A 17,087-nucleotide genomic window follows, 5' to 3' on the forward strand; every position below is an offset into this window, starting at 1 on the left:
CCAGTAGGGCCTGTTTGACTTTATTTTTTTTTTTTTCTTCCTTTATTTATTTATTTTTTTCAGTGGGTTTTGTCATACATTGATATGAATCAGACATAGATTTACACGTATTCCCCATCCCGATCCCCCCTCCTACCTCCCTCTCCACTCGATTCCCCTGGGTCTTCCCAGTGCACCAGGCCCGAGCACTTGTCTCATGCATCCCACCTGGGCTGGTGATCTGTTTCACCATAGATAATATACATGCTGTTCTTTCGAAACATCCCACCCTCACCTTCTCCCACAGAGTTCAAAAGTCTGTTCTGTACTTCTGTGTCTCTTTTTCTGTTTTGCATATAGGGTTGTCGTTACCATCTTTCTAAATTCCATATATATGTGTTAGTATGCTGTAATGTTCTTTATCTTTCTGGCTTACTTCACTCTGTATAATGGGCTCCAATTTCATCCATCTCGTTAGAACTGGTTCAAATGTATTCTTTTTAATGGCTGAGTAATATTCCATGGTGTATATGTACCACAGCTTCCTTATCCATTCATCTGCTGATGGGCATCTTAAATGGTTTCCACAAATCAACCAAAATGTGGTTTTGAGCATGTGAACAAAATTGAAGCCTGAGAGAATGAAACCCCATCAGCCACACCAGCGGCCTCTTGCTGCCACTCAGGCTGTCCCCCCCCACCCCCACTGCCCTCCCCTCTCTACACCTCCCAGGCCAGGGAAACCCAGGGCCAGAGGGGAAGAAAGTAGGAAACCCCAGGAGGCGCTGTTCAGTATGGTCCTGGCTGGGAAATCAGCTGCATGAAACTTTTCAGAGATTTGCAAATTTCCCCTTTTTAAAATGTTTATTGCTTCCTTTTTAAAATTTAATCTTTATTTTATAGTAGTGTATAGTTGATTTACACTGCTGTCTTAGTTTCAGGGGTACAGTAAAGTGATTCAGTTATGCATATACATATATCCATTCTTCTTCAGATTCTTTTCTCATATAAGTTATCACAGAATATTGAGTAGAGTTCTTTGTGCTATGCAGTAGGTCCTTGTTGATCATCTGTTTTATATTTAGCAGTTTGTATATGTTAATCCTAAACTCCTAATATATCCCTCCCCCAACTTTTCCCCATTGGTAACTGTAAAACTGTTTTATAAGTCGGTGTATCTATTCTTTTTTTTTATATAAGTTTATTTGTATCACTTTTTTTTTTTACATTCCATATGTAAGTGTTGTCATACAATATTTGTCTTTCTCTGTCTGATTTACCTCACTTGGTATGATAATCTCCAGATCCATCCATGTTGCAATAAAACTACCATATGATCCAGCAATCCCACTCATGGGTTATATCCGGAGAAAACCATGATTTGAAAAGATACTTGCACCCTAAAGCTCGTCACAGCAGTTTGTACAATAGCCAAGGCAGGTTTCCCCTCTTGGCTTCTGTACTTACTACATTATTTCTTCCCAATGAATAAATATTTCCAAATCTCTAAAATGAGGTCAATGTCTTTTACCTAAAGAGTACTGGTCAAATTAACAGGAACCAAAGGATCTATCTAAGGGCTTCCCTCATAGCTCAGTCGGTAAAGAATCTGCCTGCAATGTAGGAGACCCAGGTTTGATTCCTGGGGTGGGAAGATTCCCTGGAGAAGGAAATAGCAACCCCCTCCAGTATTCTTGCCTGGAGAATCCCGTGGACGGAGGAGCCCGGCAGGCTACGGTCCATGGGGTTGCAAGAGTTGGACAAGACTTAGCAACTAAACCACCATTTTTTTCTGGTTGGTCTCTTTTTGTTTTCAAGTGGGAACCTTTGTTTAGTTTCCTAAGAACTTGTTTCATACACACTGAAGCCGATTATAAACAAAGAAACAAAAAGATTTTCCAATTTTAAATAAGACCGTTTCAATTCTAATGCATAAAAAATTTCCTTTAATAGGATTCATTAGAGAAAATAAAAAATGTACACTAACTTATTTTTTCTTCCTTCTACCATGAATTTAACTTTTTATGTCTGTACTTACAGAAATACACAGAAACACATATAATGAGTGTCCTGTTTATTAGTATTATTACTCAATAGGAAAAATGGTTGAAAGACATGAACAAATATTTCAGCAGAAAAGAAAAAGAAGCTGTAAAACCACACACATAGAATAAGGCAGGATTTCCACCATGTTGACAACCAAGCGAGTAGATATGTTGAGACTAGAGTATATACGTAAGAAAAAGACAGATACAATCACATATTCTTAAGAAAATTCTCTCCAAATCCTTGGAGGAAGCCTTTAGTAAAGAAGCAGTGTGTGTTTTGTCCTGTTGTAGCTTGTTTTTTCCCAGCAGAAAGTGAATCAAGGGAAAGCCATGTGATACTAGATTACAAAATGTGAGCTCCAGGTTCAGAAAAACCTGAATGACTCTTATTTACAAAATAGTGACCATGAAGAGACAAACTAACCTCTCCAACCTATAAACTGTGACCTTTAACTGTTGCTTCTTCTAGGGGTTCTTAAATGGTTAATGGGATTACCTGATGAACGGTAGAGACTGAATCTCTGTTACACCTACATCTAATCTCTTTGCAGGGAAGTAAGCTTAGAAATGAATCTCAGTGCATTTGTCTATGTGTGGAATCGATTGTTCCTACAGTAGAGCTGCTGACAGTAGATACTATTGTTGTTGAGAACTTGCATGGACCAGGCATCATGGACTCATCTGATCCTCACACTCCAGGAGACAGGGCTCTGTAACTCCATTACACAGATGAGGAAACGATGACAGAGAGCTCAAAGAGCTGTCTGAGATCACACCTGGAGTCAGGCTTGTGAGACCCTAGCACAGGTCTGAGCACACGCAGTGCAAGTCATGCTGTGTTATATTGTTTCTATCTGAATGCCCCAAACCAATGGTTCTGCATCTGGTGACTCTGAAACAGAAGGAACGTGGGCGCCTTTGTTTGGCTCCTCTTGGACCGGCTCCCCCGGTCCTCTTGGAGCCGGTGCCCCAGAGAAAGCACCATAACCACCATCTCAGTGAAAGACCTAGAAATGTGGTGTTGTCCATTATTACAATCAGCGCTGAATTTGATAGCTCACCTTGGTTAGATTTCATGAAATTAAAGTACACAGACAAAAGGGGACTTGTGATTCTTTTTTATTTATTGTGCATGTTATGAAAATCTGAGTACAGAATTCGAGCAGCAAAGCTGACTTCTCCAGGGTGTGTGACAGGGAGGGGCAGGGCCGTGGTCTGGGTGGAGGGGCGGGGGGAGGAGACAGGGAGCTGCCCATGGTGTGCCTCAGGAGTTGAAAGGACTTGGGGGCGGGACAATGATGACGTCACAGATAAATACACATCTGAACTGAGCTCACTCAAAACAGAAAGCAAGCAGAGAATTTCTGGGACTGGAGATGATGAAGGAACGTTGACCTCTCGGTAGCCCTCTTTGTCACGAGATCTTCCCATCACAGCAGATGCCTGTTCTCCTAAACACACGGGACGTGATGATGACAAAGTAGACTGTGCTTATGAGAAGGAGTAAGAGGTAGGTGTAATAGGCAGAGGTGTTTATGAGCTGCAGCTCCAGGGTACCTAGGAGCAGTCATTTTGGTTAGTTTCAAGTGTTCTTTTGAGAGGAGAGGACATATTCACAGAAGTGGTCACAACGATTTATTTCTGGTGATCTGCAAACAAGTGGCACCCCTGTACCGCCAAACCCAAAGAAAACAGATGCAACCACCACGAGCTCCACCACCATCAGAACAACTCGGAATCTAGTTGACAATTCAAGTCGATCAACCCCCTCAACTAAATGCAACAGAACCTTTCAAAATATTAAAAAGCAAGGTTGTGTTTTTAAAGAATGAGTCCAAATGGGAGAAACATTTGTGATAAATAGCATTTTGCATTTTTTGTCCCATCACATCTCTGAGTAATAATAACAGAAGATGTTTGTTAACCCCTAACCAAATGTCAAAAACTTATTCTGTGAGCTTTGCATGCAAAATTCTAATCTTATTTAAGGTTTCAAATAACCTATGAGGTTATCACTGTCAACCCCCTTTTACCAGTAAACTAAGGACAGAGAGAAATAATTTTCTTGGTGCCACACATTTAGAAAGAACCAGAAATCATATTTCAATCCCAGCAACCTGAATCTGAGCCAAGGTATTCTTAGCTGCTCTGTAGTCCTGCATCTGCATGTGCAATAAATATCCCAGACATCAAAGTTAAGCATAAATAGCAAGTTGAATTGCTGATGTGGAAGCATCTGAGCCATTACATGTTGTGCACCAGTGTGATTCCTATGAAGGGGATAAACCAGGGAAATCTGGTTGTGACACAGTGAGGTGGGAGGAAGGTTTTAGTAAAGAGAACTTTGTACAAAATGGAAGAGAGTGGCTAGTCCAAAATCCCCGAAACCTTAGGAGCTCATGCCTCAGTCACCTGTCTTTCTTAGATATCTAAACTCATGCCCTTGATGTTATAGGATAATTGCACTTAATCTCCTTTGAAGTTTTGCAAGAAATATATGATGTCAAGAAGCAATTAACAATGATACTGGGCCTGACTTGCTACTCAATGGACCACAAGGCTGAGTTTCTTCCTGTATAAGTTTCCCTTTTCTATGCTTTACCTTCATGGAGTCAGAACTCCAGAATCACTAGCATGTGGTGTGGAAAGGATCTCAGGAGCGGACATGCTCATAACTCATGGCCCTGAGTCAGGTCAGGTGTTAGCTGAGTTCTGGGCCCCCTGACACACTGGGAATGGAGGAGGGATCGGCAAGTCCATTGCCAGTGCTTCCAAATTCACTGAGAACCTTCGTGTAGGGAGAAGGGGCCATCAACTAGTACTGATCCTGCGCCAGCTACATGGATACCCTTTGGAGACATTCCACATGGACAATCTTTGTAGTAACAGAGTTGGGTGCAATTGTTCCCTACTGACAGAAGAGGGCACTATTGCCTAGAAATAGAAGTAATGTACCCACGTTTGTGCAACTAATACTAAAAGAACTGGGGTTAACGTCCTGTCTGTGATAGTCAGAAATTCATGCACTTATCCCCTGCCCATGGGTCCACCCTGTCTCAGGGCCTCGGTTTTAGGATTCTTGCTCTACATCTTAGAGATGGAATAGAGAACTAGTACTGAGTAAGTGTCCTCAGATCTAGCTGTGTTGCTTGCTACAAGGGATTTAAGTAATTTTGGCTCGTGGCCCTCATTGAAATATTACGGGAAAATGTTGCACCACCTCATAGGAGTGTTATGATGAATAAACAAAATATGCACATAAGATACAGCACAACGCCTTATGTATATCAAATTTTCAGCAAGTGTCAGTTCATGTATTAGTTACCAGCAAGGGCTAAAACTTAAAAAAAGTCTAGAAGCAACTTGATATCAAGTTTCTCCAGTTATTACAAACAAAATCTACACAACTGAGTGAAGCCCACTGTTGAAATAATTTGGGAGCCTATCAGTGCATCCTCTCATTTAGAGTCATCTTACACCAAAACCAGCATTTAATGTGTTAAGATGACTCTTCAGGAATGATGGATTTACTTAAAATATGCAGACTATTCTGCAATATCCAGACATTTTGTTTTTTCTACCTTAAACCAAGGAAGTTCAAAAGTTAAGTTTACCCAGAGGGAAAAAAGTACTCTGACATGGCACAAAGGCAAAGACAAAACTTACTGCTTTCACCTTCCAGACACGATTTTGTAGAATTAGTATCAGCAGTGACTTCTAGAAGGAAGGAGAGCAGGCATTAATCAAATGTATTGTCAATCATTCATATACATTATTAGACAGTGGCACATATGTGATTAACTATGTGTGTGTTAATATGCATGTGTATATAATAGAAGATCTGCTAACACAGACAGAAGAGATACTCTGATTAAATGTATGAACACCATAGTTTCAGGAATAATTGACTTTTTCTTAACATTAACCAAGGAAGTTCAGGAGGTAATTGATCAGGTAAAAATTCATGCTTTCTAAAATATATGTATTATACATATTATGTATATATATGTATACAATAACTTTTCTACTATGCTTGATAAAGGCTTGATAAGAACATTAAAAAAAACCAAGAAGAGATGGAGAAATTGGAAAACATAAACTAAATGAAATGGGAGCACTGAATATGAAATTAAAAAAGTGAAACAAACTAGATAAAAGTAAAAGATCCTCATATAGTCCAGTTGTTTTTAAACATAGTTGCTTATTAGAAACATATCTGGAGCTCTGGCAAAAAAAAAAAAAAAAGCAATACCTGGGCATTTGTATTTTTCAAAAAATTCCAAGATAATTCTAATATGCATCTGGATTTTAAAAAGTGATTACAGATTTTTCTATTAAATGGTAGTTTTGGTGATATAGAATTCTATTATTTTCCTGTTGACCAGTCACAATACAACGGTATTAAATGAGTAATAGTTAATGTTAGTGTTAGTCACTCAGTTGCGTCTGACTCTTCACGACCCCATGGACTATAGCCTGCCAGGTTCCTCCGTCCATAGGATTTTCTGGGAAAGAACAGTGGAGTGGGTTGCCATTTCATAATCACAATAGTGAAAGATGCTTATCACAACAAATAGCCAAACAAAAAATCAAAGATAATTACAACTGCAATCCATAATGGGAACATGATTATCCTAACAATATAAAATAATTACATACAGTTTGGGGGGTCAAGCAGAGTGACATGGTAAATGGAGGTGCATACATGCACATGTGTTCATCTGCCCAGCCAATCTGAATTATGACATTTTGATTTCATTTGTTTGACTTAGTTTGAATAGAATGCTAGATTTCTAACTTAAAAAAATAGATATGCAACAAGAAACAAATGTTTACTATTTAGCACAAGGAGCTACAGTCACTATCTTGTAATAACCTATAACAGAAAATAATTTCAAGTGTACTATATGTGTATAACTGAATGACAAAAAAAATTCTACCTTTAGAAGTTTGGTAATGTTTATCTTTTCGTCAGTTTTTCTAAATGGCCTATGTATATCTAATAACAATGTATGAGATACAAAATGTTAAATATATTTGTATAGGATATAAGATTAATATAAATTAATATAAATAGAAATCTATTATATTTAAATTATTAACGACATCATTCAAGATACTCCCATCTTTATTTTTTCTGTGCTTGATAAAATATTCTCAGAGAAATGTTAATATGTCTCATTATGATGATGTGCTTTTTTCTTTTCCCTTGTATTTCTTCTGATTATTGCTTTAGGTATCTTTGTTTCTTTGTTGTTAGGTGTCTAACTGTTCATGATGTCTATTTTCTTTGTGAATTGTACCTTTCTTTGTATCATTTTAAAAAATTTTACCTGTTTTTTGAATTGCATCATTTAAAATATTCATCTTTGTTACATTTAAAAATAAATGACATTTTTTAGAAACGTAATTGATCAGGAGGGGAAAAAGTGCTATAGGATGTCTTAAAGGCAAACATAAGCAAAACTTACCACTTTTATCTTTCAGACAAGCTTTTTTAGAACCAGTACCTGTAGCTTCTAAAAGCAAAGGAAGCAAGTATTAATCAATTGTCCACACCCATTATTTTACAGTGCATGCATATATATGTATAATATGGTGTCTGTGTATATATAATACATATATGTATATAATCTATTGACAGATGACAGTAGAGATGATCAGTAAAACTCTAACAATGATGAGCCCCACAATTTCAGATAATTGATCTTTTCCACTTTAAACCAGAGAAGTTCAAAAGATAAATAGATCAGGAAGAAAGAAAGACTAAAGCATGACATAAAGGCAAATCTGTACAAAAACTTACCACTTTCATCGGTCAAACAATCATCTGGAGGCTCAGTAGTAGGAGGCTCAGTAGTAGGAGTCTCAGTAGTAGGGGGCTCAGTAGTAGGAGGCTCAGTAGTAGGAGGCTCAGTAGTAGGGGGCTCAGTAGTAAGGGGCTCAGTAGTAGGGGGCTCAGTAGTAGGGGGCTCAGTAGTAGGAGGCTCAGTAGTAGAGGGCTCAGTAGTAGGGGGCTCAGTAGTAGGGGGCTCAGTAGTAGGGGGCTCAGTAGTAGGAGGCTCAGTAGTAGGGGGCTCAGTAGTAGGAGGCTCAGTAGTAGGGGGCTCAGTAGTAAGAGGCTCAGTAGTAGGGGGCTCAGTAGTAGGGGGCTCAGTAGTAAGAGGCTCAGTAGTAGGGGGCTCAGTAGTAGGGGGCTCAGTAGTAGGAGGCTCAGTAGTAGGGGTCTCAGTAGTAGGAGGCTCAGTAGTAGGAGGCTCAGTAGTAGGGGGCTCAGTAGTAGCGGGCTCAGTAGTAGGAGGCTCAGTAGTAGGGGGCTCAGTAGTAAGGGGCTCAGTAGTAGGGGGCTCAGTAGTAGGGGGCTCAGTAGTAAGAGGCTCAGTAGTAGGGGGCTCAGTAGTAGGGGGCTCAGTAGTAGGAGGCTCAGTAGTAGGAGGCTCAGTAGTAGGGGGCTCAGTAGTAGGGGGCTCAGTAGTAGGGGGCTCAGTAGTAGGAGGCTCAGTAGTAGGAGGCTCAGTAGTAGGGGGCTCAGTAGTAGGAGGCTCAGTAGTAGGGGGCTCAGTAGTAGGGGGCTCAGTAGTAGGGGGCTCAGTAGTAGGAGGCTCAGTAGTAGGGGGCTCAGTAGTAGGGGGCTCAGTAGTAGGGGGCTCAGTAGTAGGGGGCTCAGTAGTAGGGACAACTGCGGAGACAACTACAAGAAATGAGAAAAAGTATTAGTGAATTATCTGTGCCCATTATTCGATTCTGTGAGCATGTTTCAGCAGTAAAGAATCCACCGGCAGTGCAGGAGTCACAGGAGACACAGCTTCAGTGCCTGGGTTGGGAAGATCCCCTGGAGGAGGGCACAGCAACCCACTCTGATATTCCTGCCTGGAGAATCCCATGGACAGAGAAGCCTGCTGGGCTACAGTCCAGGGGTTGCAAAGATTTGGACACGACTGAAGCAACTTTGCATGCATGCACATGTGTTTATACGTGTGTGTATATTGTAATGTATATGTATGTGCAATACATATATATATACATGTGTATATATACACATATAAAACCTGCTGACAGAGAGACAGTAATTAAAAACATGAGCCCTACAATTCCAAAAATAGTTGGTCTGATTCTATGTAATTCATAGTTTTAATTCATATATGATTTTCTACACATGAAAATGTTGAAGTTCATGAAGGCTACATTTTTCTTTCTACCATCACTGGAGGGTGTTACCCAAGGGCATCTTGTCTTTCTTCAGTATTCATAGCTCCTAGTGCTGTGTTTGCTACAAAGTAGGTGTTTGAGAAATACTTGTTGCAAAGACAAATCATCAGAAAATGTGGCTACTCTGCATGGTCAGCACTCACTGCCGAGGTGAAGAGTTGCTACCCAGTCTAATTCATCCAGTCCAAGAGTCCACCAAGGAAATCCCACATTTGAAAGTCTGGCTCAGGCAAACTTGCTGTCTAAGCAAAGGAAAGCAGCCACACCTTTCCAAATCATGCACATCCCCTGATTTTCTGCATTTGTGGTGTTTGTGGGCATAATGAAAACAGTTTTAATGAGGCTAGTAGCCAGAGAGTGACTATAACTTGCTTAAGTACTTCACATGTATTATCTTCTTTAATCCTCCAGTGACACTGAGTGGGTTGTATTTTGGAGGATTCCATGTTGCAAAGAGGAAATAAGGATCAGACAGAAAGTGACTGGCAGAGAGTTGTACCAGTGGTACCAGTGTTGGCAGAGCCAGCATTCAAAGGATCATCGTGGGAGATTAAGTGAGACAGGGCCTGTGGAAAGTACCTTGTAAAATAAGCCACGGAAATAAAGAGAAATTAACCTATAAACAATATAATTCCACTACTATAGACACTAAAAGCATCTTCTTTCCTAGATATCTTAATTATTCTTATCAATGACCTTTCTTTTTTTTATTATAAGAGCTCAACACTTCAGTGCAATTCCAGATATAGAAAGTTCCAGATATGGAAAAACAGGCCAAATCACATTTATAGTTCTGTGACTTGATAGAAACTGACATGAATAAAGTAAAAAAAAAATAAAAAGACAGTCATACAAGTAGAAATTTTTTAAAAAAGATAATGGACTATTGGATGGAGGAAAACAAAGTAACAATGGTTGTTTTATTTATCCTTTTTCTCCTTGGATGTGTTCTTGTTCATACAGATTTGGTTCTGATAAGCCATTTTATGCCCTCAATGAGGTCTTTTTTCAGTAAGCTCTGAAAGAAGTAAACACTTACCTTCTTTTATTGAAGGAAAAATAATCTCTTGATCAATTCCTCCTATATTTTTCATGTGTTTGACAACACATACATGTTGTTTATCTATAGAGTTTTTGGTCACGGTCAGCCAGCTCAACTTCATGTATGTGTCTTTGGTCTTCATGGTATTTCCCTGCTGGGATGGCAGAACTCTGTTGCTATTTTTTACTTTCCAAGAAACTGTAATAACATCAGGGAAAAATTTCTCCAGGAGACAAAGATATGTTCCAGCATTATCATGGTTGATTTCAGCAATTGAAGGAAGAAAAATAGTGGGCTTGGGGGAAGTGTCTGCAGCAAGGTTTCTCTCTGTAAGGGAATATGGAATAGTAATTAAGAAGAATGGTTAAAGAAACACCAACATGCTGTGGCTTGGAAAAACCTAGTGAGTAGTAAAAGAACAAAAGGCTACTGCTCACTGTGGCCTTTCATCCAGGTGTTTAGTACTGTTTTATTTTCAATGGCAAGAGAAGTTCAAGTCTTCACGGAACTTGCCCAAAGTCACGGCTGTTAAGTAGCAGAACTGGATTATACCTTGACCTTCATTTGTTCTCCATATGCAGAGATGGGTTGCATCTTGTGTGCGTGCCAGGTCGCTTCAGTCAGGTCCGACTTTTTATGACCTAATGACTATAGCCTGCCTGTCTCCTCTGTCCATGGGATTGTGACTTTTAAATATCCCATATAAATACCCCACATCAAGACTTCCAATATTCATGAACATGTTTACTGTTGAATCCATGCCTCCTACAGCAGAAATGAGGAGTCCCAATCACTGGACTGCCAGGGAAGTCCCCAATTAATTTTTTAAAAAATCTCTTTTGTTCTATAGTACTGGAGCCTGTTTTGAAGTGGATGGGTGGGTGGCGGGAATAGGGATGGTGGGGGCAACTGGGTAACTGATGGTTTCTGTACTGGTAAAATCTTTGCTGGCTTCTAACCTACTTCCCTTTCCCATCCTGTGTTTTGCAATTTGTGCTCTCTTTGTTCAAATAACACATTCTCATATTCTGCAGCTCTGTGGAATCTCAACCTTCGTTTAACTGGTTCTGAAATGAACCATAAAAATAAATACCCAGAGAAAATTTATCAGTTTTACAAAATAATATAGTTACTTTTGAGAATGGGAATCAACACCCATGTGTACTTGACATGTATACTATGAAGTTGAACTTTGAGCTCCAGATGTGGATCCCATGGCCAATTCTGAAGTGATGAGATTCTCTTTATTTCTAATTTCATATGACCTCTCGATTTTATACCTGAACCACTCCAGATTTTGGAGTAGAGCAGCATGTTACTTACAGTGCCTTGATTGCATAACAGTATTTCCAAAACTTCTATTAAAAATGTATTATTAATCACAAACTCCTAATTTGGGATTAGCAGATACACAGTACTGTATATAAAACAGATAAACAATAAGAACCTACTATGTAGAACAGAGAGGTATGTTAAATATCTTGTAATAATCTTTAATGGAAGAGAACCTGAAAAATAATACGCACACACAAAAAACTGAATCACTTTGGTGTATACCTGAAACTTACCCAACATTGTGAACTAACTATACTTTCATGTAAAAAAATGTATTTTCAGAAAGGCTCTTATACTAAACTTATCAAGTAATCTACTTAGAATTTTCATAAAATTCATAAAATGCTCACCAAAAGCACATTTTATTTTGGAGTTTCAACTGAAGTTTCAGCTTGAGTAACAATACACAAGATTCTGGCTCTCGGCGTTTTCCCTATAATTTGAATTTGCCCCCTAAGGCTGCTGAACTGCTTTACTGCCACTATTTTCCTTTTTTCACCAGCTGCATAAAGTATATATCCTGACGAGGGATTGAACCTGCGCCACCTGCATTGGAAGGTGGTCTTAATCATTGGACCACTGGGAAAGTCCTTCATGAGGAAATACCTTAAGAAGGGAGAAACTGGACTTCTCATCTGAGAAGGAAAGAAAATTCTTGAGAACGTCTGCCTGTGCAGCAAAGTTCCAGGTTTTTCTGCTAAATCAGTAAGCAGACAGTGTTGATTTTTCACTCATGCTGTAAATAAAGTTGGGTTGTAATGTGCTATTTTAATTTTATACATCTTGCTTTTAGTACAAGTAGTATTTTATACATTATAAAAGCAAGACACTGTGTATTTCTCCAACCATATACTTTGTTGATAGTGATTTAGGTCTTCCCTCTTTTTTCCCTCTCATTTTTCTTTTATAAACTAAATAATTGGGGCTCTTTCATACTTAAATAAGAATTTTTAATTCATGAGATTTCTATCTATATTTAATTAACTTAACTTCTTGATCATTTTCTTTATAAATTAAAACTTTTTTCTGATAAGTATGAGCATGAAGCCCAAGCTTACTGGTTATATGTTTTAGAGCCAATAAATGTTGTTGTTAGAAATGACATCAATTAAATTAAAGGATTAAGATTTAAAGCACATAGAACGGCAGGACATATAAAAAATAAACATATTTTAATCTCATTTTTTTCTTGCCATGTAAACCAAAGTCTGCTAAAGAGAGACAGATACCTTCCAATTCAATTTTATGTGTGTGAGGGAACCATAAGATAGCTTTCCATTTGAGGAGTTAACAGTACAGCTGCATCCTCCGAAGAATTTCAATTCATCAATAATTTGGCTGCCAACACTCTCCCTCTTGGGTGCAATTTTCCCTTTACATTTGAATAAACACCAATCCAATATGTATGACGTGTTAGCCAACAAAACATATGGTGTGGAGACATGTCCAATTCTTTGTGACCCCATGGACTGTAGCCCACCTGGCTCCTCTGTCCACGGGCTTATCCAGAAAGGAATACCGATGCATTAGACAATGTGCTAAATAGTTCCTCACACTATCTCATTTAATTCTCATACAACCCCTGCTGGATAATACTGTTATACTATCTTACAGATTAGGAGACTGAGTCCAGAGAATAACTTCCATGTTCACATATGTAGTTAGTGGTGGATCGGAAGTTCTAGGTCAGCCTGACTCCAAAGCCCACTTTCTTTGGAAACACCCCCTTCAGCATCAGAAAAGGAGACATGTTAACTCATAAAACTTACCTGTAATGACGAACTTCAACCCCAGGCCAAATACTTTCATGATAATTATGTACATTATACATGAGCCCTTTATAGAAGTCCACACAGACACGAAGCCAAATTCTATTACAATATTTGTACAATGTTGTCTATGCTTTCCTTTACAATGTGAATTTGTTGTAAAATCTCTCCTAAATCTCTACATTTAATTCGCATTCACATTCCCATTTTTGCTAAATATTATTCCTATTTAATTGTTTTTTACCTTCCCTCTATTACCTTGAAAAAAAATTATATTCTTCTGATACCTACCTGTGACAATGAGTTTTGCTCCAACATTGAAGTTTTTTATGTAACTACTCCACAGTGATTCAAGTCGTATCAAAAACTTTAGACTAATTAGCTTCTCTGATTTCTTCAAATTCTAGTAGAACTATGATGACTTAGAATTCCAGACACTAAGATTCTGGTCCTAGTTCATTTTGCTCCTAACAAGCTCTGTGGTTGAGCAAATAAAGTAAACTAATGCCTTGGTACCTTATTTATTTGAAAATGACGGTGCTACTGTTAAGTCAAGTGAACATCCTTATTAGTGTTTTGGTGAGCTTAAAATGAAACAAGATCTGAAAAGTCATTTGAATAAAAATTATATAGAGATAAGAGATTATAAATATTACTATGTTATTGTTGACATTATTAGCAGTTTTATTTGTGATAATTGTGTGGTCCAACATGACATTTTAATATCATGGGAGCAAATCTTGCCTATCTGATGGGAATTCAGTATCTGGGGTTTACAAGTAGATCCATAGCAATTGATGACTTGTTTGCATTCCTCTCTGTTTTGACATGTCTGGGATTCTCCAAGCCCGTATCACAGCTCTTCACACACCCAGATAATAGGCAGTCATTTATTTTGTCATATTTGCTGCATTTCCAGGGTGAACAAAATCAAAGGGAACATTGTCTAAAGTCTAATGTATACAGCCAGTATATGGAACTTCACTTCTGTTGTCCACAACAAATGGCTTTTCCCCAACAATAGCACAATCTATGGGCATCTCAAGATTTTACCAGAAATTTCAGTTTCAAATTGACTTCTATCCAGTTCATGCCCAAAGTTCAGCTTGCAGCTCCAGGTATGGGCCTTAGGACAAATGACCACAAAAATGGCAGGATGCCTGGCACTCAAATCCTCCATTGTTAAGTTGGATCGCTTCACTGCCTGCCTCATCTTATCAGCTGAGGGTCACCATTCATGAATGACATTACATCTTGGTGCCGGTTGCATTGATGCATTGGGAGTATAAGCATATTTGTTTGAAGACCATTTCTTCCATTTTGTAAACTGGATATTGAAGGCAATGTCCCCTTTTTACTTCATTTTCCTACTAAAGACTCCCACATTGAAGTTCTTCTTTCTAATTTTGTGGTGGGAAAACATACTTGAAAATTTGGTGTGCTATTTTAGTCAGTTAATATGGGGTATCTATTCCACTAAATTTTTTCTTGCTTTCTTATTTCTTGTTTTTAATTCACTTCTTTTGGATTGAGACAGAACTGACACATATTCTGAATGTTTAATAAATGCACATTCATGTGACTTACATGATCTTTCAGAGGGAAAGAGATGTCGTTTCAGTGCTATGATTAAAAAGCAAGAGCACTGTTTTCACATGTGAGTAGCAATACAAAGTATGAGCCGTTACTAATAGTTACAGAATCCAGGTCAGGCTACAGAAGGGTAAATATTCAGGATATAAAAACATGACTTGATGTTTCAAATATCACATAATAATCCAGTCCTCTTACTTTGACAAATCTCTACTGGTTCCCAAACTTTGCCACAGTAGCTAGTCATGTGACTTTAGGCAAGTAACTAAACTTCTCTAAACCTCAGTTTCTTTATCTATAAAATGGGAATGAAAGGATTACTGGTGAGGAAAGTATAAGGCATTGAAACTCCATATCATGGTGTCTATCCTTCAGTAAATATTAACTAATATTAAAATTCTCTTTAATGGCATGGTTTGAGGCCATTTTATCAAAATCTTCCACCAAACAAAAGGTATGCTTTTTATAAGCAATAACTATTACACCAAGCTCAACAATCCAAGACGTCCTACTTCTGCAGCCATGGCCCATAGAAGACAGGTCTCAATTAAACCAAAATCTAGAATGCTTCCACTAGAATAGAAGTTGTTTGGTGTTGAGACTCGTTCTGTGTCTTGTTCACCCTTCTGTCTGCAGCTCCCAGCACAGAAACTGTCCTCAATAAATATTTGCTGAGAGAATGAAAGAGCAAAGGAGAATGCCCAGCCATGAAGACACTTTCGTGAACTTTGGAGCTGAAATGGCTCATTGAGCTCACAAACTGGTCCATGTCCAGACAATTTCACAAGAGATGAGATAGTTTGAATTTCAGATAATCTCAGCCTCCCTCTAAGAGGCTAGAGTAATAAGAAGTGAGATTTATCAATGTTGTGTAATCATTTACTGAAAGAATTTTCTTCCACTGCTCTTAGGGATGAGATGAAAATCAGTAATACTGGTTTTGCAGGGGATTCAGGAGCACAGTATTTTATCTCAAAATATAGAGAAGAGATAGTAAGAAAAGTGTTTCTCACTTAATAGACTGCTTAAAAGAAAAGGAACTCGAACTAATAACTTATACCAATGTGATGATATAATATGCTATTTATGTTAGAATATAGAAAGATAAACAAAGCAATAAGACAGACATGGTCTTCAGAATACTGTACTATCTAGCCTGAGTCTATTTTGTGTGTGTTTCCTAGAACACAAATTTCAACCGCTTACAAGCAGGGACAAGAAGAAACCATTTACAAAGTGGTTTAGTTTCCATATAGAGTGACCAATAGCTGTAAAACTACTGTTTAGATGCTGAGACCAGGAATGTGGCAGCCAAATCAGGGAGACCCCAAGTTGTTTCTACAAAGCATCTAACAGTATTTTATGACTATAGTAAAAATAGAAAAATGATACTTACCAGGAGGAGTTACTATGATGATAGCTCCTTCTCCAAATATCTTCTTCCAGCCTGAGCTGTCACAATGGTAAAAGCTCTTACAATAATCCAGCCTTCTTCTACCTTTATAAAGTGACTAGAAGTCAAAAAACCTCATACTGGCAGTTTGATCTTCTGAATTCTTTTGAAGTCCTTGGATATAGGTTTCACAGCATCCAATGTTTTATACGTTTTCCTCAGATTTGTTGTTATTATTTAGTCGCTAGGATGTGTCCAACTCCTTTGCAACCCCTTGGACTGTAGCCCGCCATGGGATTTCCCAGGGAAGAATACTGGAGTGGGTTGCCATTTCCTTCTCCAGGGAATCTTCCCGACTCAGGGATCCACTGGGGAAGCCACTTTCCTCAGGTAAATGGACTCAAATATCTGTTTTCCAAGGAGTAGTAATCACAGAAAACGCTGATGAAAGATGATAAGTATAAAAACAGGAAAAGACCACATCACTGGCACCAACTGGTTAACCACCTGGTTTTCTAAATTTCCAGGAACGGTATTCAAAGAATCAAGACTCTTTTTTATTTCCAGGTGTTTAGTTCTGTTGAAACTGCTCAGAGTTTGCATTGATTGAAAGGCCATTCTCTTCTCACAAACACCAGGGCTGTTTAGCGATATGGGAATGTATTGCTAAAAGGAGGAATACCTTCAGTAACTACAAATGCAAATATCCCATCAGCCAT

The 17,087-nt window shown here is 38.5% G+C and overlaps 1 gene segment (V, D, J or C); it reads right to left on the bottom strand.

The window, feature by feature from the left end:
* Nucleotides 1-3,133: 3,133 nt before the first annotated feature.
* On the bottom strand, nt 3,134-17,087 carry LOC133073024 (T cell receptor gamma constant 1-like). The segment is given in 8 exon segments: nt 3,134-3,584; nt 5,694-5,744; nt 7,499-7,546; nt 7,834-7,909; nt 8,705-8,718; nt 10,276-10,605; nt 16,372-16,473; nt 17,051-17,087. Coding segments are annotated over 8 exon segments (801 nt in total).

Source organism: Dama dama, chromosome 18 (genome assembly GCF_033118175.1).
Source record: "Dama dama isolate Ldn47 chromosome 18, ASM3311817v1, whole genome shotgun sequence".
Lineage (NCBI taxonomy): Eukaryota > Metazoa > Chordata > Mammalia > Artiodactyla > Cervidae > Dama > Dama dama.